Here is a 22,340-nt window from a genome sequence, read left to right as displayed (position 1 = left end):
TGACAATGAGTGCAGTGCGAAGGCTGGCTAGGACAGCTTTCGAGAATGTCTCTCTTCCATGTGTTCATGTGATAAGTAAATAGCCTATTTTTGGGAGAAATAGACTCAAATGTGGGTAAAGTGTCATGGTGTCTGTATTTTCAAACTGTTCTATCAGAGCTAAAATGTGCGTCCGCAGAGAAAAGGCCTATTTGGCAGATGATACAGCCTAATGTAGATGTGGACATGGAGGGTTCAAAACATGCAACTTACTTGCTTTTCTGTCTGAATTTTTTACGTAATAAAAACTTGAAATAAATTTAAAGATCAAAATATAGCCTGGTAGAGAGCCACACTCATGCTTCTGAGGAACTCTGACCAACTCCAGTTTGAGAGAAGGCTCTCTAAGGCAGCCCCTCCTTGCAAAAAGAGATGCAAATTGGGTGCAAATCCTGGCTTCCATGTTGACTCCACCCCTGCCTCTGCCTTCCAGCCCTTGCCTAGTTCTGAGCTGCAAGGACGCCGAGCCAGGGAGGCAGATGGAGACAGAGCAAACTTTTCAAATGAGTTTGCATTTCTAGTAACTTGCAAAGGGGCACTCACCGTCTGGAGATCTTGTTCCCTTCTTTGAGACTTTGCTTTCTTCATCCACCTGCAGGGAAAGCTCCCTCCTTCTCCCAGCTATCTAGCCGCAAAAAATTCCTCTGTCTTGAAACTACCCAGGCACTGAGGACATCATGCGCAGATATTTAAGAGGGCTTGAGGGATGCACAAGGAGACTCATCTTCCTAGAACTGGCTAAAGAGCATGCGCGCGCGCGCACACACACACACACACACACACACACACGTGTGCACACACACAAGGCTTACTGGGAAAAGAACAGATATTCATGTGTCACACACTTACTGATCTGTGCTATCTATGGTGATGGCATCTTAAGAGTGAGTGGGTCTGTGCACTAATAAGGCAGACTATTCCTGATTAGGCCAGTGTGGCCTTGGCCATGGTGCCAGCGTGCCCAGGGACTGAGGCTTGGATCTCCACTATAGAATTCTATTGACTGTATTCCCAGTAATCCCAAAATGCTCCCAAAGACCAAAGAAAAGAGTTCCACCAAGCCCTCTCCACCACTTGGCCACGGTCTAGGACACTCACTTTCTCCTCTACCTCCAGCAGCCTTAGGGTGGAAAATTCTAGGAGTCTCCCAGACCAATGCAAAGGCGGAAGTCACAGAAGTTTATAGAGCTGTAACCAAATGCCAGGTGTTTCATTACTGATCAACCCACCAGGAAAATCCACACAGGCTGCCTGATGGGACACTGTCTGCCCTGTCCTCCTCCCGACCCCCAGCTACCAAGGCTGCTCTTGGCCATCCTATTAAAGAGAAAAAGGCCACCCTATTAAAGAGTGTGGAGACAACACAGGCTAAGCTGTCTAAAAGCTGACTACGAATTAACGTTTTCCTGATGACGTCTGTGCAAGCATCCCCCAGTCCCATTTTACAGATGCAAAGTCTGAAGCCCATCACATGTGCTGCTGGGTGGGTCAACTCCAGCTGTGGTGTATGGAGGTTACCGGCCCCGCTAGTTACCGATGGGCGTTTATGGGTATTTTTATAAATTGAGACATCAAGATTGGAATTAATAAAAGAAATTCTTCAGAAAGGAGTAGAGAAGGTGGGGTGGGGGTTAGGGATGGGAGTGTCTCTCTGTCCTGGCTGTTTCTTAGGAGCCAAGTGTATTACTTTTCTTCGTGCTGTGGTAAAATACCCGACAAAGTTTCCTTGAGATGTGAAGGGTTGATTTCGGCTCCAAGTCTGAGGATACAGTTCCTCGTGGCTGGGAAGGCATGGTGGGGGCAGGTGCTTGCGGTAGCTGGTCACATGGCGTCTGCAGGCAGGAAGGAGAGTGACCACTGGTGCTCAGCTCATTCTCTCATTTTTATTCAGCCCATAACTTCAGCCTGTGAAATGGCACCCCCTCATAGTCAGGGTGGGTCTTCCCCATTCAGGTAGCCCAGGCTAGACACTCCCTTACAGATGTGTCCAGAGGTTGACTCCTCGCTAATTCTAGGTTCTGCCGTGTCGACAAAATTAACCTTTATACTAAGTAACCCAGCAGGCCTTTCTCTGGGCCTCAGTTGCTCTTCCTGCCCACCGTGTTCCGAAGACCAGGGTCTGAGTTCACCTTGGAGTCTCTCTCAGAATAGTGCCTCATGTAGAATTGTGGAAGGACTTTTGAAACGCTGTTTATCCACCTTGGGAAGATTCTTCTAGTCACATGGCTATCCAAGCAAATGTCAGTAATGATGAGGTTGAATTGCAACCATTACAGTCATATAGGATGGCTAAAAGAGATGGAGAGAGGAGAAGCAACGGGTTGGGTGGGAGGAAGAGGAGAGAAAAAAGGAGACAGACAGAGTCAGGGTAAGAGAAAAGGGGAAGACACAGAAATTAGAAAGAAATTCAGATTGAAAATATTAATAAAGAGGTGAATTTTAAATCTGTATTTCTATCTGATCATATATCATTCTTGTGTTTCAAACAGCACCTCTAAATTCTTTTTGTTTGAAGACTTATTTTTGTTCAATGAAAAAGAGGAGAGAGTGCCACTGTGTGGCCACGTAGTGAATTACTCCTCTAGGAGCTAGAGTGCGCAGAGCTTGCAAGAGAGTCTCCTCAGGATCTGCCAGTCTTGGCAAAAAAACCTAGACTTGGAAGAAGTCACAGTCTTCCCCATGGCTGAATTCAGGTCTTCCTCTTCTCTGCCTGCTGCCGGCTAATCTTTCACTTCAAGCAAAACATGTAAATGGGTGTTTTTCTGGCACCAAAATTCATAGAGAAGATAAGCCCAGCTCAGTCAGCTCTCCAGAAGCCCCACAGAGGACAAGGGCCAGCAGATTCATCCTTGTGTGTGTATGGAAGTCAGAGGATCGTGCTGAGTGTCTTCCTCTGTGGGTCTCTATGTCTGAGACAGGGTCTCTCATTGGACCTGGAGCACACCGAGTGACTTATCTGGCTGGTCAACATGCCCCTGAGAGTTTGATGCCTCTGCTTATCTAATTAATACTGGGATCACAGGTGCATGCCCTATGCATGACTTTTTATATGGTGCTGGGAATCTGAACTCAGGGGTTATTCTCATGCCGCAAGCATGTCAGGCAAGGCAGAGACAAAGAATGCAGCTGTTAAAGAGATTAGCACACTAAAGAGAAGACTTGGGTCCAGCGAGACAGCTCAGTGCTATAAGTACCTGTCACCAAGCTTGATAACTTGAGTTCAGTCTCCAGGACATACAATTCCCACAAGCTGTCCTCTGACCTCTACATATGTGCCATTGCAGGTGCGTGCCCACACAATAAACAAACAAACAAATCAATTAATAAATTCACACACACACAGAGAGAGAGAGAGAGAGAGAGAGAGAGAGAGAGAGAGAGAGAGCACAAGGCTACTCTCTAATTTTATGTAGGTTCTGGGTATTGAACTCAGGTCACGAGTCTTGTGTGATAAGTGCCTTTCTCCCCTGAGCCACTCACCAGCCCTACATGTGTATGCCTGCACACACACAAACACACACACACACAGCACCACCACCATAAATAAAATAATGAATAAAATAATTTTAAAAAGAGAAGCCTTCCTTGTCTCTTTTCTAGAATGATAGGTAAGGCCCCGCTTAACAAAACCCCAACTTGTGAAAATACGAATTCATTTGAAAGAAGAGCACCTGAACTGAGACTGTCACCAAAAGGATCCCATGTTGGAATCCAGCTGCCCGAGGAAGTGATTTTTGTGGTTCACTTACCAAGGGGCACCAAGGCCACGATAGCTTTGGTAGCAGGGGGTCAGACCATATCCCAAGCTGGCAGTAGAACGTGTCAATGTCATTCACAGGGTGATAACTTTGCATATGTGCCAAATGCAAGGGTAACAGGGTCATGGATGCTGTGCCCAGCTTCTAGACAGCCAGTGGGGCCAGGTGGAAAGCCCTGAGTGTCTCTGCTTCCTGACTGGGACCACAACAGTGAGAGGCTGCTGCCATATCCCCTTCTCCACCAGAAGCCAAAAAATTCCTGTCCTTCTTTAAGTTGCCTGTTTAGAGTATTTTGCCAGGACAATGAGAAAAGTAACCCCATCCAGACAGCAAAAGCAAATGAGAACCCCCGACACCATCACTGCAGCTCCTGAGTCCAACCAGACCGGAAGCGGAACATTTTCAGTGGAATGAAATGGCTGCCTTGTTACTGTCAAATTAGCCAACATTAGGAGATAAGGCGCAGCATTAGTCAACCTTAGGACTGGAGACCTGGCCCAGTGTGAGAGAGCTGGCTCACTCTGACCGCATGGGCGCCCGCTGTAGAAGAGCCGGCTCTGCCCCTCTCCTAAGGCAGGGTGATCCCAAAACCTGGATTGACCAAATCAGCTACTACCCAGACTCACATCCAGGGCTTTGAGTTGGCCCACCCCAACATTTACCCCTTCCATGACCTGCCAGAGCCCACGAAGGGACTGATCGTGCGGAACCACGGCTGCAGAATCTTCCTGACTCCAGGCAGCGGCAGGATATCCAGGAGGAGTTTCGGTGAGGTCCAGTGTTGAGGGTGTACCAGAAACCAGAGGCCTTGAACCAAACCAAGAACTCATTCCATTGAATTTAGCAAGCAAAGCGGACTGAACAGAAGGGGACACTGGGTGATACATCAGAGTCCCAATGCCACTAAGATGAACGAAGAGGAGCTGGGGAGGTGGGAAAGGTGGAGGAGCAAAGTGGGGGTTTTCGTCTGTTTTGTTTTTAATTAATATTTTCTTAGTTTTCTTTTGGAAGTGGTGCTATACAGGGGTAAGGGACGGATATGGAGGGACTGGGAAATGAGCGGAATTAGGGTGCATGCTTCCCAAAGAATCAATAAAAAAATTATGTTAAAAATTTTTTAAAAATATATTAAAAAAGAACACTTGTTGCTCTTGCAGAGGACTCAAGTTCAATTCCCAGCACCAAGGTGGTAGCTCAAAACCACCTGTAATTCTAGTTTCAAGGGACCTGAGGCTTTCTTCTGATTTCCACAGGTACCAGGCACGCACAGGGTAAACATACGTACCTGCAGGCAAAATACACATACACATGTTAAATAAATCTTTAAAATATTAACAGTTTGTGCTGAGTTTCTGCAATTGGCACTTGGAAGTGGGTCACGTGAGAAAGCTGTGACACTGTGGAAAACGCTGACTGCCAAGTTCTGAGCAAACGTTCTGGGTTTCCAAGTAAAGGGAAATCAAAGCTGGCCTTTCCACCAGGGAGGTCCTCCTTGGCTATGCTTCCTCTCTCCTCCCCAGGCTCCCCTTTCTTCAGTCTATCATATCAGCATTTGAACTTGGCTGTGGTCAGTTCCCCGAGGTCCTGGCTCTTCGTCTGGCCTGTTCCTCTTTTCAGTCCCTTTTCTCAGCCCAGCACCCATTTAGAGGCCACTTGATGGGGCCTGGGTGACTCAGGGTTAAGAGCACTGGCTGCTCTTCTAGGGGATCTTCTGCCCTCTTCTGGCCCCCACCAGTACTGCATGCACACAGTGCACAGCAGTACATGTAGACAAAAACCTATACACATAAAAAAAAACCTAATAAATAAAGGTCACTTCCTTCCCTGAACCCCCAGCTCTGGATCCACGTTCTAAAGCTCCATGCTCATATTGCCTCCTTCTAACCTCGACATCAAGGTGCTTGTTGGTTGGAGTGACAAGCTTTCTTTCCAATTGCTCTGCTCTGCCTTGGAGACCAGGAAAGACTCCTGTCTAAAGCTCCTGTCTAAAGCTCCTGTGGCTTCTGTCTGAATATGCCCTTCCAAGATTCCCATGGGAACACGGGGCCTACTGCCATGGCAGTGAGTGGTAATATTTTAGGAGGTGACGGCCAGGAGGCCTCGGCCTTCCTCATCAGCGCATGGTTCCCTGTAGATGGGACTGGGAGGGGCTGGAGAGATGACTCAGTGGTTAAGAGTGCTTGCTGCTTTCCCAGAGGACGTGAGTTTGGTTCCCAGCACCCACAAGCAGCTCCCAAGTGCCTGTGACTCCAGCTTCAGGTATCTGACTCTCTCTTCTGGCCTCCACGGATGCTGCATGCCCATGTCAATACTCAAACGCAGCCACATTCATATTCATAAGTAAAAAATAAAAAGAAAATATTTGAAAGGGACTTATGGGGCACAAACATTCCTTTCGCTCTTCTGTCATCTGCCCTGTATGGTCACACCTTAGGACACTTTTACCCCTGCCACCATGTGAGGGGACCCAGGAGGCGCTGACTAACAGACCAAACCCAGAGAAGGAAGGAGGAAGCAGGGAAGTACTACGTTCAAGAAAGGACCTCGAGGGCCTGGAGAGATGGCTCAGTGGTTAAGAGCACTGCCTGCTCTTCCAAAGGTCCTGAGTTCAATTCCCAGCAACCACATGGTGGCTCACAACCATCTGTAATGAGGTCTGGTGTCCTCTTCTGGCCTGCAGACATACACACAGACAGAATATTGTATACATAATAAATAAATATTTAAAAAAAAAAAAAGAAAGGACCTCGAGCAGGGCGGTGGTGGCCCACGCCTTTAATCCCAGCACTTGGGAGGCAGAGGCAGGCGGATCTGTGTGAGTTCGAGACCAGCCTGGTCTACAAGAGCTAGTTCCAGGACGGGCTCCAAAACCACAGAGAAACCTTGTCTCGAAAAAAAAAAAAAAAAAAAAAGAAAGGACCTCGGGAGTAACTGTCTAATGAATGAATGACTGATCTCAGAGATGCTGGAGGCATTCAGCCCTTGAGGGATGAGAGGAAGATGTGGCTTGCAGGACTGACTGCTTAGAGAAGTGGTGTTGGCTCCAGAGGTCACCCAGGTGGCTTGGTCCAAATCAGGGCTGTGTGAGCCTGTCATGCCAGGTGGGGCTCCTGGTACTCAAGGGGCTGGTAGCCTGGCCACTACTATTCCGGGGGGGGGGGTTGGTCTTAGTTCTAGAAGAGTCTAAGAGACCTGGGTCTGGGTCCTTCAGTGGCCAGCAAGAACCTTCCCCAGAGTGTGACTTCAGAGCCACCGTAGAACTGGTTGTGCTACGCGGCACCTTGAGGCTAGAGACCAGCCAAACAACTGTATGTTCAGAAACCAAAAGCTTTGGTAAGGTTATCAGGGGAAAGGGTGTGTGTGTGTGTGTGTGTGTGTGTGTGTGAGAGAGAGAGAGAGAGAGAGAGAGAGAGAGAGAGAGAGAGAGAGAGAGCGCACACGCACATGTTGTGGTGTGTGAAAACATTAGCCATGTCAACAAAGGAGTAACCGAGACGTGGCTCGGCAGAAAAGACAGGCAGGTGTGAATGTACATGACAATAAGAGAGAACCAGGCCATGTCAGGGAATGCTTTGAAAATGTCCTAATTATGACCTGATAAGCTTTTTGCATAAGGCAGGCAGTGGTGGCGCACACCTTTAATCCCAGCACTCCGGAGGCAGAGGAGGGTGGATCACTATGAGTTTGAGGCCAGTCTGGTCTACAGAGCTAGTTCCAGGACAGCTAGGGCTACACAGAGAAACCCTGTCTCAAAAAAACAGAAATCAAAACAGAAACAAAAATCGTTTTTTGAGACACAGTTCTCAATGACCGCTGCCTGGTAACATGTACCAGCTAAAGAATATTTGAGATGTTACCCTAAATCTCTTCTCACTAAGAATAATCAATGGGCTAGATGGGACTGTCTCCTGTCTGTGGCCAGCAGTTGGGACCTGTGCCCCTAGTGTCCTGTACTTCCCTGGCTGCGGCTGCATGGCTGGGCCTCTCAGCAGAAAGGCCTTGGTTGGAACATCCCTTTTCTCTACACTTTGAACCTTGAACTTGCAGTTTCAATCGGGGCTTCCGGTGGCCACGTTTGTTTTCTTTATGAGGGAAATGTAATCTCTCCAGTCCTGACTGCAAGAGCATGCAAATCAGCTAACAGTGCTGTTTTGTGGAGTTCTCTGTGTATGCAAAACCTCCCGGAATACATCAGTCATCCCCAAGTGGGAGGAGGCCAAGGGACAGAGCAGGAAAGAGAAAGTGGGGGCTGTGGAATGGAGCTATCTGTTCAAATGGGGTGAAAGATACCAGGCTGGCCTGGATACGCAGAGGCCCCCCATTGGTCTCTATGTCTCTTTTGCTGCCACCAGATGGCAGCACATGCTGGCCCTGGTACTTCCTATTCAATCTGTACTTGGATTTGACCAGACACAGGGTCCCAGGCCCCCAAACTCACTGCCATACTTTCTCTATTCTTTTACTCTGCCTATCTATGGTTGAGTCTGGATAAACTCCAATTTTGTTTTGTTTTGCCTTTTCAAATGAACCCAGCGGGAGAAGGGGCCTTGTTGGTTAAGTGTGGTGTGGCGGCTCAGTAGCATCCAAGGGTTTTGAAGCAGGGGCGCCATTCTATACCCCAGCACAAATGCGTAATGCTGAACTTGAGGGAGACAGGAAAGGAGGAGGAAAAGGAAGGAGAGAGAGAGGAGAAAAAAGGAAAGAGAGAAGGAGGAGAGGACGCAAAGGGGGTAAAGAAAAGGGGAAGGATGTGGAAAGGAAAAAGGGAAGAGAGAATGAAGGAAGAAAGGGAGAGAAACAAAACCTAAAGAAAGTGATGCCCCCCCCAGACCCCCAAATTCAGGGACTATATGTGAATGCTTTATGCTTTAAATTTTAATAAGTTATCCACTCTTTTTCACCCAAATGCTCCTCAAAGTTTCTGGAGAAATTTCCAGTGGGCTAGAAGCTCCTGTGAGGTTTTGATAAGCAAATGTGCCTGCTCTCGCTCGCCCCATTGGCTGACGCTGCAGCCGCCAGATTTTGACACAAATAATCAGATTGAAAATCAGGGAGGGGAACAGAAGAGGAAAAAAAAAGAGAGAGGCGAAAAGGAGAAGTGTCTGTTTGTGCAGAGACTCATAAAGTTGACCGAGCTGAGAGCAGTCCCCAGGGACCGTGCGTGCGGAGGTTCCCGGCTCCTCAGGCAGAACTCACAAAAGGGACAGCTCCTTGCAGGTGAGTGCTGCCAGACCCTGTGGTGGCCCAAACTCTTCTGAAAAGTTCCTGCCCTGGGATCCCAAGGCAGACTGGCTACTTCTCTTTACAGTCAAAGGGGGAATACTGTGGTAGTCTCTTGTCTAGCTAGATGCTCTGCCCGTCACCAGGGGAGAGGAGGAGGAAGGAGCATGGGCCAGTCTGGGATGGGATGACCCATGCCAGTGGAGGGATCATGCCTTCCTCATTGTAGGCAGCTGGGCTTCACCCTGAATCATCATCATTCTCTCTCTCTCTCTCTCTCTCTCTCTCTCTCTCTCTCTCTCACACACACACACACACACACACACACACACACACAGTTCTTCTAGGGCTGTGGGCAGAATGCAACACAGTCAGAGGTGCCCAAATTAGCGTCTCCCTGCGGGCAGAGCTGCCCTGTGCCGGGAACTGAGAAGTAATTTGTAGCCCACTCTCCCACAGCCCTTGATGACCTTCTCAAAAGTTCCTGGAATCACTGAGGACCCAAATGCCCTCTCCTTTGGAACCCACCGAAGGAAGGCGACAAGTTGAGCCTGCCCCAGCCTCCGGGAACAACAGGATTGTGGGTGGGAAGCACTGTCAGGGGCTCCGGGCTCTCTTTGAGCATGCACGGCTCTGTCTACCTATTTTTAGAGAAAAAGGCAAGCTTGCCTTCTTGGACTTCTTAGGAAATAGGGTTCATTGCAGAGATGCCTCCTAGATGCTATTGGCTGGGTCTTGAGAAAGCCAGCATCTTTAGGAGACCACTAGGAGAAAGCTCCAATCATCTCTGGCTGTGGGTATGGGAGCCACTGGGTGCTGGCAGAACTGTGCCTTTCCATCCTCCTGTGTCCTCCCAAGCCCTGCAAAGTGGTGACTGGCTCGTCCTCCCTCAGGAGAGGTGTAACATTTCAATTAAGGGGTCAATATGTGTGTGTGTGGGGGGGGGGGAGTCGGGCAGTTCTGCATCATTCAGGTTTGACTGATGGAATCACTCCAGTGGTGTTCACCATTCCCAACGCTTCAGGAAAGGGGGCGCGGTGAGGGTCCCACTAGAGGTTCTGGGACCAGCTAGCTCGAGGTCTCCCTTCCCTGGGACACAACATTGGCTCCCTGGCAGAAATAGCAGAAGGCTCCTCAGTCTGGAGGTGTTTGTTTTGACTCCTTTCCCATGGCAATCCCAGCCGCAGACACGGCTCCACTCTTGGTGCAGATAATGTTGCATTTGCTCGATTCTGTTTCCATTGTGGTAATATATGTACATGAAATTGACCATCTTTGGTTTTGATTTGTGTGGTGCTCCCACGCGTGGAATACAGGGTCTGTCACAGAAGTACACTCCCAGGTCCCCTGCCCCTTCTTCTTTCTTTGTTTGCTGTGTAGTTAAAAAAAAAAAACAAAAACCCTAAGCTTCTGATCCTGCCTCCACTTCCCCACACTCTGAGCTACATCCCAAACTCTTTTCCTTTTATTTTTCCTTTCTTTTATTAGCTTAAAATTATTATCATTAACTAGGCACGGTGGCACATGCCTTTAATCCTAGCACTTGGGAGGCGTAGGCAGGTAGATCTCTGTGAGTTCAAGGCCAGCCTGGTATACAAGAGAGTTCAGAACTGCCAGAGCCACGTAGGGAGACCCTGTCTCAAAAGAACAGCAAAAAAATTATTATTACTATTATTATTACTATTATTATTAGTGTTTGTTTGAGTGTTAGAGAGATATGGGGCGCCCATACCACAGCGCACATGTGGAGGTCAGAGAACAACTTTATGGAACGCATTCTCTCTCTCTTTTTTTTGTTTGTTTGTTTTTTGAAACATGGTTTCTCTGGAGCTTTGAGGCCTGTCTTGAACTCCCTCTGTAAACCAGGCTCACCTTGAACTCACAGAGATCTGCCCATCTCTGCTAGGATTAAAGGCGTGCACCACCACCACCTGTCCCATTCTTTCTTTCTACCACATGGGTTCTAGGGATTGAATGCAGGTCATCGGCCTTCCATGGCAAGTGCTTTACCCACCGAGACGTCTCACTGACCCACTTGCTTCTCCTGGAGACAGTGTCTCCCATGTTTGCCCAGGCTGGCCTGGCACTCCCAGGCTCACACAATCCTCCTGACTCCCTCCCAAGTATCCAGGACATTAAGGGCTTGCTCCTGTGCCTCGCTCTTCTTATGAACTTTTCCTTAGCTGTCAAGTGGATTCACCTTGTAAACCAGCCCCAGCATCCATCCCATTCCTTTTGTAAAACTGAAACTCCATACCTATTAACCAATAACTATTCCCCCTGCTAACCTCAAATCTACTCCAGTCTCGGCGAATTTGCCTATTCTGAGCAAACTATATAACACTTGTCCTTCTGTGGCTGGCTTATCTTGCCTCCCACGTTCTCAGGATTCGTCATGCCATGCACGCCAGAGTTTCCTTCGGTTGGTAGACCGAATCGTACTGCGTGCTTTGGCCTGGCTGCACCTTGCTGATCCATCCTGCCTGGATGGAACCTGCACCTGTCAGCTCTTGCCGATGGAGTTGCTATCAGTGTGGATGCAGTGTCTGAACTCTGTGTTCAGTGCATGGCTGGAAGTCACTTGCTCACTTTATGTGTTTATTTGGTGGTGTTGGGGATTGCACAGTAACTCACTGGCTTTAGGCTCCCTAAGGTGATCCAGGCTCCTGGTCCATGACTCTGGGAGATGGCTCTGTTTGTTTGTTCCCTCCTTCCCTTCTGCCCTTATACATAAGGAAGTCCAAAGGGTCCCCTGTAGCTGACCCTGAGAATCAACTCAGTCTTGCCCAACCCTCCTGAAAAGGGAACCCAAGTGGCCAGTGTCTCAGGCAAGGTAGCTCAGTCCCTAGCTAAAGGCCGACAGATTGTACGTGGGATTTTTAGAGTAAAGGGGAAGTTTAGAAATCTCTTAGCCCAACCGTCTCTTCTGAGAGATAGGAAAACCAAACCCAGGTTAGCGGCTCACGCGGTCACAGAATCAGACTCGTCCCCACCGGCTGTACAAGGTGTCATAGGTCAGGACAATCAAATCCCCACGAGCCCACTATACCCCAAACCTGGGAGTGTAGGGTGTTGTGTCCCTTGAGGCAGCCCCAGCTAAGGTTCTGACTCAGGGTCAATGGACCCGCTGCCCTAGAGTCTGGGGTAGAAGCTTTATGAAGCATGCTAACAGGGGCCTCTTTCCGGACACCAGATACCATCATCGCCTCTGTTTTATGAAGAAATCCGAGTGTCTTTCACAATCTCTGCCCTGAGCTCGCTCTTAGAATGGTGTATGTGAATCAAAACCGAGTGGTTGTTAATTAACTACACCATAGGTAATCGGTTCCTGTTTTCTTTCTTTCTTTTTTAAACTCACTTAACAAGGGTGAGAAGGAAATTCTCTGGGTACATTTGGCTCCCACTGTAGGCTTGGGGGTCTGGCTAAGTGCTGTATGTCCGTTTGCCAGGTTAGGGGAGAGAATGCCCTGGAAGGCATTATTTAAGGGCTAGGGCAACCCAGTGGGAGGAACCCCCCCCCCAAAAAAAAACAGGACCTCTTGCTTGCCAAGTGAGCATAAGGCACCCAGTAAGTGCTTAGGATGCTGGAGGTCATGGTCCTGTGTTGCCCTGGCTTTTGGTCGGTTTACCTCGGGTCACCCTTAACTCTGGTCCACAAGCAAAACTAGCTTTAAGGAGGTCTGTTCTTACCTGTCTTCCATCTGAAGCTGGTCTGGACCCCGAGTGGGGTTTTTTGGGGGGTCAGAGTTATGTGACTTTTTGTTCTAGCTCCCACTTTCTTTTGGTGCTGTAGTCTATATCAGTGACTATTGTGAGGGGCGCAGATGGTATTGGGGGGGAGGACGGTGGGCCGGGAGTCAAATCCAAACAGGACAGTAGCCCTAGGTTTGGCTCTGCCCTGACCTTGGAGAAGCCAACATCCTCTCTAAGTCTTGAGATTCCCCACCTGCCATCTGAGGACACTTCCTCCTTCCCTCTTGCCAGTGACACGGAGCGGGGCTGAGACCATGGCTTCTTTTCCTCCTTGGTGCAGCAGCTGTGTGTCTCAGTGAGGACCTGGCATGAAAGGCCTGGTACAACCTGTGGCACACAGACCACACTGAGTACCTGCTGTCTCCTTGCTGTTCTGCCTGGCCTTGTTCTGCCTGGAGTAGGCTCGAAGGCAGCTTCTCTTCTGTGAGAGACGGATGGAATAGGGCTTCACTGAAGGTGCTTAGGCAGGCAAAGGCAGACCCTGGTTACCGTCAACTCTTTTTCCCTTTGCCCTATCTTGACTACTTTAGGGCGCATCTTGGTTTTAGTTGATTTCCTAAGAAAATAATGTATGTAAAAAAAAAAATGGGTCAGCTTTTGATAGATCGTGGCTCTCGAGGTCTTCCCAGAACAAAGATGGAGGAGAACCTAGCCCTTCCAACACTTCCCACCCGCCTTCATCCTTTCAGGGTTTAGAGCCCCTCAAGTGAAGAGCTGGAAAGATTCAGAAGGGGGAGGAAAGGAGAACCCAGGAGGGGAAGGGGGCAGGGGAGGAAGGCTGTCCCTGGAAGATAAGGTCGTGGCTGATGTGTGTACCAGAAAGAGCAGCTGCCCCTCCAAATCCTTTGTTTAGAGACCTGAGAATCTCTCAGTGGAAGGGACCCAAGAGTCTAAGTCCCATCCTTCGTTTTAGAGTTCAGAGAATGGAGGGCCTTGAACTTGTGCCAGCTCTCTGGTTCATCCTTAGAGTACACCTGCTGGGCTGAGCCAAGCTTCCTTCCTGGCCCCTTCAACTCCTGCTCAGTGAGTGGAGATGCCACGTGATGACTCAGCCTAGGTGCCTGCCAGTGCACCTTGCACACTCAAGGCCTTTTCTTGCTCCCAGCAATGCCTGGCATTGAATTAGTTCCCCCTATTAGCTGATCTGCATACAGGGGCCACAGCAAAGAAGGCTGGACCTGCCTGGCTACCAACCACTGATACTCCCCAGCGGGGCTCTAGGCCAGGGGGAAGCAGACTTGAGGTTCACCCCCTGGGACAGGAGTAACTTGAGACTAAGCTCCAAGCTGTCCTTCCTAATCTTGCCTCCCACCCCGGTCTGAGCTGAGGTCTTATCGCCTAGCTTGCACTGTTGTTCAGTCGCGGGCCAAATCCTTTTCCCGCCATTGCTGGGCGTATCACAGATGCAGCCTTCAGTGGGTGGCTGGTCCTGAGTGGGGGTGGGACTCCTCCCAGGCTCTTGATTTTCAGCTTGAACAGTCTGGAGTACAGGGAAGATGGAGGACTCCGAAGGGGGCTCTCTGTCTCCCAGGGCTGTGAAAGCACCGCACAGGCTAGGGCAGAGATACAGGTCATCTGTGGGAGGGCGACCATAAAGGACCCAGCAGGAGCTTCTGACCTGAGCCAGTCCTTTGGCTCATTTGATCCTCAAACTCTCCCCTAAACCCGACTAGGAAGTTAACCCGACTAGGAAGTTAAGTGATGATACCCAGTGCTTGAATTGATGGACACTCACCTCTTTATCTCCACCTGTGAGAAAACAGCAAACCTCCAGGTGTAGCAGATGGATCGCCTTAGGCCTTTTCCCATGATTCACAGACAGAAATCCCCTCCCTTTCTGGAGAGTAGAATATAGGCTGAAGGTGTGACCACAGCCGCTCTCAGCCTGCCGGGCAATAAAGGTTTACAGTTAAGGTTCCCCTTGTCTCAGTTGCTCTAAGTTCCTCTGTAAGTATTCCCTCCTCAACCCCTGCCAAAAGCAGGACTGAAAACCTGGGGTCCTCACCAGCATTCCAGCTGGATAGCACATCTTAAGTAAAGGAAATTAGCCCAGAGAAGTAGACGAATTGAACAACAGGCAAACTGAGGGTTTCTCCCTATGAGTTTCTTTAGGTGGGGAATGTAGGGGGGTTGTTTTTGAGACAGGGTCTCACTATGTGGTCTTGGCTGGTCTGCAACCACTCTATAGACCAGACTGGTTTTGAACTTGGGGAGCTCCAACTACCTCGGCCTCCTGAGTGCCGAGACTAAAGGCATGCACTACCACACCTGGCTTCTCTATGAGCCTTTTCATGTAAAAATCTAAGCTCAGAATGTGTGATCTCTCAAAGTGTGTCCAACTGCAACTCAAGAACAGCTCTTCTTGTTTGTTTTAGACAGGGCTTCCTATAACCCGGGCTGGCTCTGAGCTCGCTTTATAGCTGAGGGTGACTTTGAACTACTGATCCTCCTGCCTCCACTTCCCCAAAGCTGGGATTATAAGCATGCACCATCATACCTGGTTTTATGCAGGGGTTGAAACCATTGCTTCGTGCATGCATTCTACCAACTGAGCTGCACCCCCAGCCCTGCGAGTATAACTTCTAGAACTGGAGTCCAGTGTGTCTGCTTCAGAGACCCCAGCTCCATCCTCTCTTCTGCTTCCCTGTACAGTCCAGGCTGACTCTAATTGCTAAGCATGAGTATATTTTGCCTGTGACTAATTCACAGTTCTGGGGAGGCCAGATGATCAAAGTCAAAGTATCAGTAAGTTTGGTTCCTTCTGTAAGTTCCAAGAAAGCCACTTCTTGGGTCTCTCCCAGCTCTTGGAAGCAGTCAGTCGTCCTTAGCATCCCTCAATCCTGTTTCCGATACACAAGCAGTTCTCCCTGCACCCGGGTTTCCCTCTTCTTATAGGGTCATTGGTCATTTTGGGTGCAAGGCCTATCTCCAGTCACATCTTAACTTGATGTGGCATTCACGGGTGCCAGGGGGATGTGAACTTTTGGGGAAATTATACAACCCAGGGCAGGGTAGGGTATCTTTGATATCTGGAGGAGACTCCAAAATCCAAAGGAATGGTGCTGGTCACTCTTGGCCACTTCCACCCTCTTCCTCCTTGCAGGTGTGGCCCATACTCTGAAAAATGCCACGGTCCTTTCTAGTGAAGAGTAAGAAGGCGCACACCTACCACCAGCCCCGTGCCCAGGACGATGACCTGGTCTGGCCTCCTGTTGTAATTCCTGGTGAGTCTGAGCTCAGGCTAGATCCCACCCGGTGCCCACTTGGCTCTCTGTCTGGATGCTGCTGCTGCTGCTTGACTGACTGACTGACTGACTGAGTGGATGAAATGCTCATCTCCTCTAGCATTTGGGTTCTGGGAGCATCAAGCTTGGAGCCAGTTAGGGACACGTGAATCCAACTGAGATCTGAGGTCAGGTGCTCTGGGTTTCCTTACCTCTCCCCATGCCGGGCGGAGGATCTGGTGTGAGCAGCAGTAGGTGTGTGCCCCTGCTCTTCCTCTCTCTGGAAACATGGTGCCTCTTGCTCCTGCAGACATTCCGGAACTATAAGTGGTGACTCTTGGGTCTTGTTTCCCCACAGTGGTGAAAGAGCATATCCTGAGTAGCAGCCCTGTCCTGGGCACACTACTCCCAAGTCAGACCCTGGACTGGAACGCAGTCAAACAGGAGCGGGAGATGCTGCTGGACCAGAGCCTGCCCAAGATGGCCTCAGCCCCAGGTACCCAGCTGGGGGTCCCCACTGCCTCCTGTGAGTGCCAGAGAGGAAAGAAATTGGCCTCTGTGGTAGCACTTCTTGCGGTCATGAAGCTGGGGAGGGCCAGAGAGGTCACTGGATGCCGCCTGGGCTCTTTGCTTCTGCTGTACACTTCCAGTCAGACACTTGCTCCAGATGAGGGCATTTGAGCTGTGGGTGCGAGGCAGAGGTCTATAGGGTGGTGGCCTAGGGTGCAGGGGCTGAAACTGCAGTGAAGACTTACAGCAACGGTGCATATTGGGGGTGCACACTGGAACCCGCAACGGGAGGTCACCAGGGCAGATGGAGCACTGGGCCACCTTATTTCAAAATTAATTGCCTGAACCAAGTGGTGGTGGCGCACACCTTGGATCCCAGCAGCACTCGGGAGGCAAGAGGCAGGCTGATCTTTGTAAGTTGAAGGCCAGACTGGTCTACATAGAGAGTTCTAGGACACCCAAGGCTACGCAGAGAGACCCTGTCTATAAACAAACAATTAGTCACCTGGTGGTCAGAGACATGGCATGGCAGTTAGGAACGCCTGCTGCCCTTCCAGGACCCAAGCATCACAAGGCTGCTTATGGCTGCCTGCAGCTCCAGTTAGAGTGCCCTGCACCCTCTTCTAGCCTCTGAGGGCACCAACACACATGGTGCACACTTAGATAAATAGAAAGTTAAATGTAAATCCCTACAATAAATCACCCACATGTGTGTCTTTACACAGAGGGACCACTGGTGACATCCCAACCCCAGGATGGAGAGTCGCCAGTCTCTGAGTCACCCCCTTTCTACAAGCCCAGCTTCTCTTGGGATACCCTGGCCTCCTCCTACAACCACAGCTACCAACAGACCCCTTCTACCATGCAGTCGGCTTTTCTGGAGCGCTCCGTGAGGCTCTATGGCAGCCCCCTCGTGCCCAGCACCGAGTCCCCCTTGGACTTCAGCCTCCGCTACTCTCCAGGCATGGACACTTACCACTGTGTCAAGTGCAACAAGGTGAGTGACGGGTGGGAGTGGCGTGAGGGCTGGAGGGGCCTTCTGGAGCCCTCCTACAGCTTCCGCTGTATAGACAGGGGACTGTCACAGAGAGGTAAGAAGACTCCCTGGGACACACAACAGAAGAACAGCAGGACCACCAATTGATGCATAATTAATAAAAACTCACAGAAAGAACTTGGGGTGCAACCTGAAGGTCAGAAAAGCAAAACAGCCAGCCACTGTTTAACTCAGTCCGAAATAGCAATCCCACCTCCAAGAATCTCAGAATGAGACTGAGAGATGTCTCCTTCTGCCTTATAATCATCTCTAGGGCTGGGATTAAAGGCATGCACCACTGGGATTAAAGGCATGCACTGCCCAGTTTCTATGACAACTAGTGTGCTACTGGGATTAAGGGTGTGTGTTACCACTGCCTGGTCTGCAAGGCTGATCACTGGGGATGTTTTGCTCTCTGATCTTCAGGCAAGCTTTATTTACTAAAATACAAATGAAATGCCACTACAGCCAATGCAGTTCCCTTTCCTGCTCCATCCTGCTCAGGAGCTGGGCCCGTGGCCTGCCTCCTTCCAGGGGCCTGACCCTCCGCTCTGTCCTAGGTCTTCTCTACCCCTCATGGGCTAGAAGTGCACGTCCGCCGCTCTCACAGTGGAACCCGGCCCTTTGCCTGTGACATCTGTGGCAAAACCTTTGGCCACGCTGTGAGCTTAGAGCAGCACACGCATGTCCATTCCCAGGTGAGCAGCTGGAAAAGGCTGAAGGTGACACAAATTGGGCGGGAAGTGAGGGACAACTCACTACTTGCGTTCCTGAGTCTGAATCTTCTAACATCCTGGGTCTCTGATGGGCTGAACTGGTTTCACATCTGGTCAGAAGAAGCTCTAGGGATGTGGGGATGGGGGCCTAGAGTATGTCTGTGAGACCAGGAAAGCATCCTATGTGCTGGGTGGCCCTGAAGGCATCCTCAATTCTCAGAATGTTAGAGTTAGGTTTAAATGCATAGCTTACCCCACTTATCTCTGTCAGTTGGGATCCAACCTTGGGACACACCCCTTTCCAGAGTGGAAAATGTATCTCTCCAGCTCTCTACCCGATTCCAGGGAGGTTATATAAGCCAGATGGAAGTGGATTACTAGTGCCTGGGTAGATGGTAATGGTGGGAAATGACCCCAGGAGCTTCTATCCCTCAGCAACAAACTGGGAGCTAGCCCTGTCTTGAACTTCCCAACCTCCCACAGCCCATCCAGGCTACTGCTAGAACTGCCCCAATACCCACAAATGAAGAAATCTACCAACACCAAGCTAATTGGCTCACCCCAAATCATAGGGCTGCTAGGCTGGAAGGGGTGTCTAGCATACAGGAGGTCCGACACCAAATGAACCAGGAATGGTTGTGTACAGAACAGCAACTCAGGAGGTGGAGGCAGGAGGACCAGAAGGTCAAGGTCATCATTACATACAAAGCAAGTTCAAGGTCAAGCTGGGCTACAGGAGAGCCTGTCTTAACTAAACTGACTCAGCACGTCACTGTCCCAGCCAAGATGAACTCTTTCTGGGTTACTGGTGAAATCCTGAAATATTTAGATGAGTGGTTTCATCTGTCAGTCAGCTAACACACCATGAGGCTCACTTTGAGAAGTATACCGTGAAAGGCACGAGGAACTATCTCAGAAGAAGCCAGTCAGGCCCCAGCTTCAGCCCAAGCCGGGGAAGCAGAAACAGGCTCCTCTAGACCCTGCCCTTGAGGCCACCCCAACGGAGTGTCCTCTTTCTCAGGGCGTCCCTGCCGGGTCCAGTCCTGCGCCCAGCTTGGCTGTCCCGGGCCTCGAGGCCCCACCTGCACCTGACCCCCCAGGGCCTCGTTTCCTCCGGCAGGAGCGTAGCTTCGAGTGCCGGATGTGTGGCAAAGCCTTCAAGCGCTCGTCCACTCTGTCTACCCACCTGCTCATCCACTCGGACACGCGACCCTACCCCTGCCAGTTCTGTGGGAAGCGCTTCCACCAGAAGTCGGACATGAAGAAACACACCTACATCCACACAGGTGAGTGCCCCCAAACCAAGCCATAGGATCTCCTCCCTGGACTCTGGGTATAGCATCATTTGCCAAGAGGCCCACTTGATGGGGCCTTGAAGGGCTGGACAATCACTCAATGTAAAGAAACACTAGAGAGGTAGCCAAGTCAGCATGGACCTGCAGCAGAATGCGGACAGAATGTGGATTTTCATCCACTCACTCACACAGCTGCTCGCTCTGTCACGCTGTCTCCTGTCTCCGTTATAACCCAGTGCTTGTTTGGGCCAGCCCCTGCATGGGGATCTGTTGAGGAACAAGGACGGTCTGCGGCAGCTTGGACCAGCTTAGACTCCAGAGAGAGACAGCATCAATTACTTTTTGTGTTATGTGACCAGGATGCGTGTTAGGAGCGATTTGCGAGAAGGGTTATTTTGTCTCACGGTTTGAGGGTACACTCTGTGGCGGTAGGAAGACACGGTAGCAAAAGCATGAGGTCACATTACCTCCACAGTCAGGAAAGAGAGTGAGGAAGGCTGGTGTTCAGCTTGCTTTCTGCCAGTCGGTCCAGGACCCCAACCTATGGACCAGTGCCAGCCTCATTTAGGGTGGACCTTCGGTCAACCCAATCTAGAAAATTCTTCACAGACACTCCCAGGAGTGTCTCCTAGGTAATTCTAAGTCCCATCAAGTTGACAATTGATTATCAGGTAATTTTATTTGCTTGTTTTCTTATTGAGACAAATTCTCACATAGCCCCAGGCTAGCCTTGAAGTTAATAGGAAGCTGAGGCTGACCTCACCCTCAACCTCAAAATTCCCCTGCCTCTATTTCCAGGGTGCTGAGGTTAGAGTTGTGCACCAGCACACCTGGTCAGGGGTGTATCTATTGTAACTCTCTACTTTACTTCTTTCCTTCCTTCCTTCCTTCCTTCCTTCCTCCCTCCCTCCCTCCCCCTCTCTTTCTTTCTTTCTTTCTTTCTTTCTTTCTTTCTTGTTTTCTTTGGAGACAGGGTTTCTCTGTGTAGCCCTGGCTGCCCTGAAACTCCCTCTCTAGACCAGGCTGGCCTTGAATTCAGAGATCCACTTGCCTCTTCCTCACAAGTGCTGGGAACAAGGTGTATGCCACCACCGCCTGGCTATTTTCCACCATTCTCTAAGGTTGGCCATAAAAGAGATATAATAGAGAATGAATGTCTGCAGGGTGGAGGCTGCAGGCCTGGCACTGCCTCCTGACCCCACCCTGTCGTTTGCCCTTTTCCCAGGTGAGAAGCCCCACAAGTGTCAGGTGTGCGGGAAGGCCTTCAGCCAGAGCTCCAACCTCATCACCCACAGCCGCAAGCACACAGGCTTCAAGCCCTTCAGCTGTGAGCTGTGCACCAAGGGCTTCCAGCGCAAGGTGGACCTGCGTCGTCACCGTGAGAGCCAGCACAACCTCAAGTGAGACAGCCAGCCAGCCTGCTCCAGCGTGTCTCATCTGAAGGCCACTCTCACAACTCTGACCCTTGTCCCCCATCCTCCCGGAAGCAGTGCTGTCCAGGAGACTGCCCAGGAGGCTTCTTTTGAGATTTGTGGAGTTGCTGGGCGACCTCAAGCAAGCCCCACTCCTTCTTGGACTGCTATAAGGTGTCAGTTCGGGCCTTTCTGAACTGTAGTCACAGATGTACTCTGGTCTTGTCCCCTGCCGGAGCACAGAAGGCTACAAGACCCTGGTGGCCAAACCCACAATGGCACAGCCAGACAAAAGCTGGGACCATCAGAGAAACCCTCCCGTCTGCTTCTCTGGGCCTGGTGACTTGGAAGTTTTAAGGATTCTCTTCCTGTCTGTCATAGTCAGAGTTTCCCTTGCCCCAACTGGAGGTTGGTACCCCTCTGCTTTAGCCAGATGTGCTGTCTGCTCACCCTTGCCCCCCAGCCCACTCACCACATTCATCTGGGAGTCAGGCTCCATAGCCACAAGACTGAGAAATGAGGAGTTGGTGTCAGAAGCCTGTTCCTCTCAACTGATGTAAATAAAAATAAAGATGGGTCTGGCCATTTGTAAAGTGCCTACTAGGGGCCTGGAATATCTGAAGACTTTAGGGCCTAGACAAGGAGCTAACAGACCAACTGAGAAGCATCATGGCAGGTGCCTGGGAGGGTGGGGCTAGGGCTGCTACAGACAGTATCAGTCTCCTGCAGCAGCTATAAGGAACGGGCACAGACCTCTTTAGTGTTGCAAGAGGAGCTTGACAGGAGTGACTAAGTGAAGCTTGGGGCTGCTGCCCGACGAGCTCTGTGACTTCAGGGGGGCCTCTGAACCTCTCTGGTTCAGAGAGAAACGCCTGGCTTGCTTGTAATCACGGCAGTCCTGTCCAGGTGGCAATATTAGCAGGATTCTGTGAAATTACCCAAGGAAAACAGTGCACAGGACCCAGTTCTCACAAACACCACCAAGCCCTCTGCATTCCTATTTAGAGTCCTGCCCCTCCAATAAGGCCACACCAGTGTCACCTTCTCCATGAGTCCCCCCCCCCCTTGGCTATCCCAGCCAGAGGCTCTCTCCTCTAACACTAAACTACTTGTGTCTCTTGCCCACAGCCCAGGAACTGCTCACAGTCCCTTGGTAGAAAGCACAGACACAAGAGTTTCCACACATTTTCTCCACTCCACATGACCCCTACAAGGCATGTGATATTGTCCCATTTTACAGACGAGACCACTGAAGCTCCGAGAGCCCTGCCTATTGGAGATGAGAGGGTGTTCAGTAAAGAAATTCCATGGGGGCTTGGCTGTAATGGTGGTACAGCACTTGACTGGAATGTGTGAAGCTTTGGGTTCAATTCCTAA

At 50.3% G+C, this 22,340-nt stretch overlaps 1 protein-coding gene across 3 annotated transcripts; it reads left to right on the top strand.

The window, feature by feature from the left end:
* The first annotated feature begins 15,894 nt into the window (after positions 1–15,894).
* Gfi1b (growth factor independent 1B transcriptional repressor) lies at positions 15,895–20,955 on the top strand. Of its 3 annotated transcripts, none has more exons than XM_041675239.1 (6): positions 15,895–15,994; positions 16,353–16,490; positions 17,230–17,501; positions 18,101–18,238; positions 19,377–19,542; positions 20,777–20,955. In XM_041675239.1, exons 1-6 carry the CDS (start codon positions 15,895–15,897, stop codon positions 20,953–20,955), a joined length of 993 nt encoding a protein of 330 aa, XP_041531173.1. The 3 variants fall into 3 exon arrangements, with proteins under 3 accessions (XP_041531173.1, XP_041531172.1, XP_041531174.1); XM_041675238.1 differs by having other exon boundaries at positions 19,278–19,542; XM_041675240.1 differs by lacking the exon at positions 18,101–18,238.
* Positions 20,956–22,340: the final 1,385 nt, after the last annotated feature.

This window comes from Microtus oregoni, unplaced genomic scaffold (assembly GCF_018167655.1).
Source record: "Microtus oregoni isolate MIOR12 unplaced genomic scaffold, Mior012 000025F_ref0000491, whole genome shotgun sequence".
NCBI classification, from domain to species: domain Eukaryota; kingdom Metazoa; phylum Chordata; class Mammalia; order Rodentia; family Cricetidae; genus Microtus; species Microtus oregoni.
Note: the sequence above shows the minus strand (reverse complement) of the source record. Positions and strands in the feature narration are given on the sequence as shown.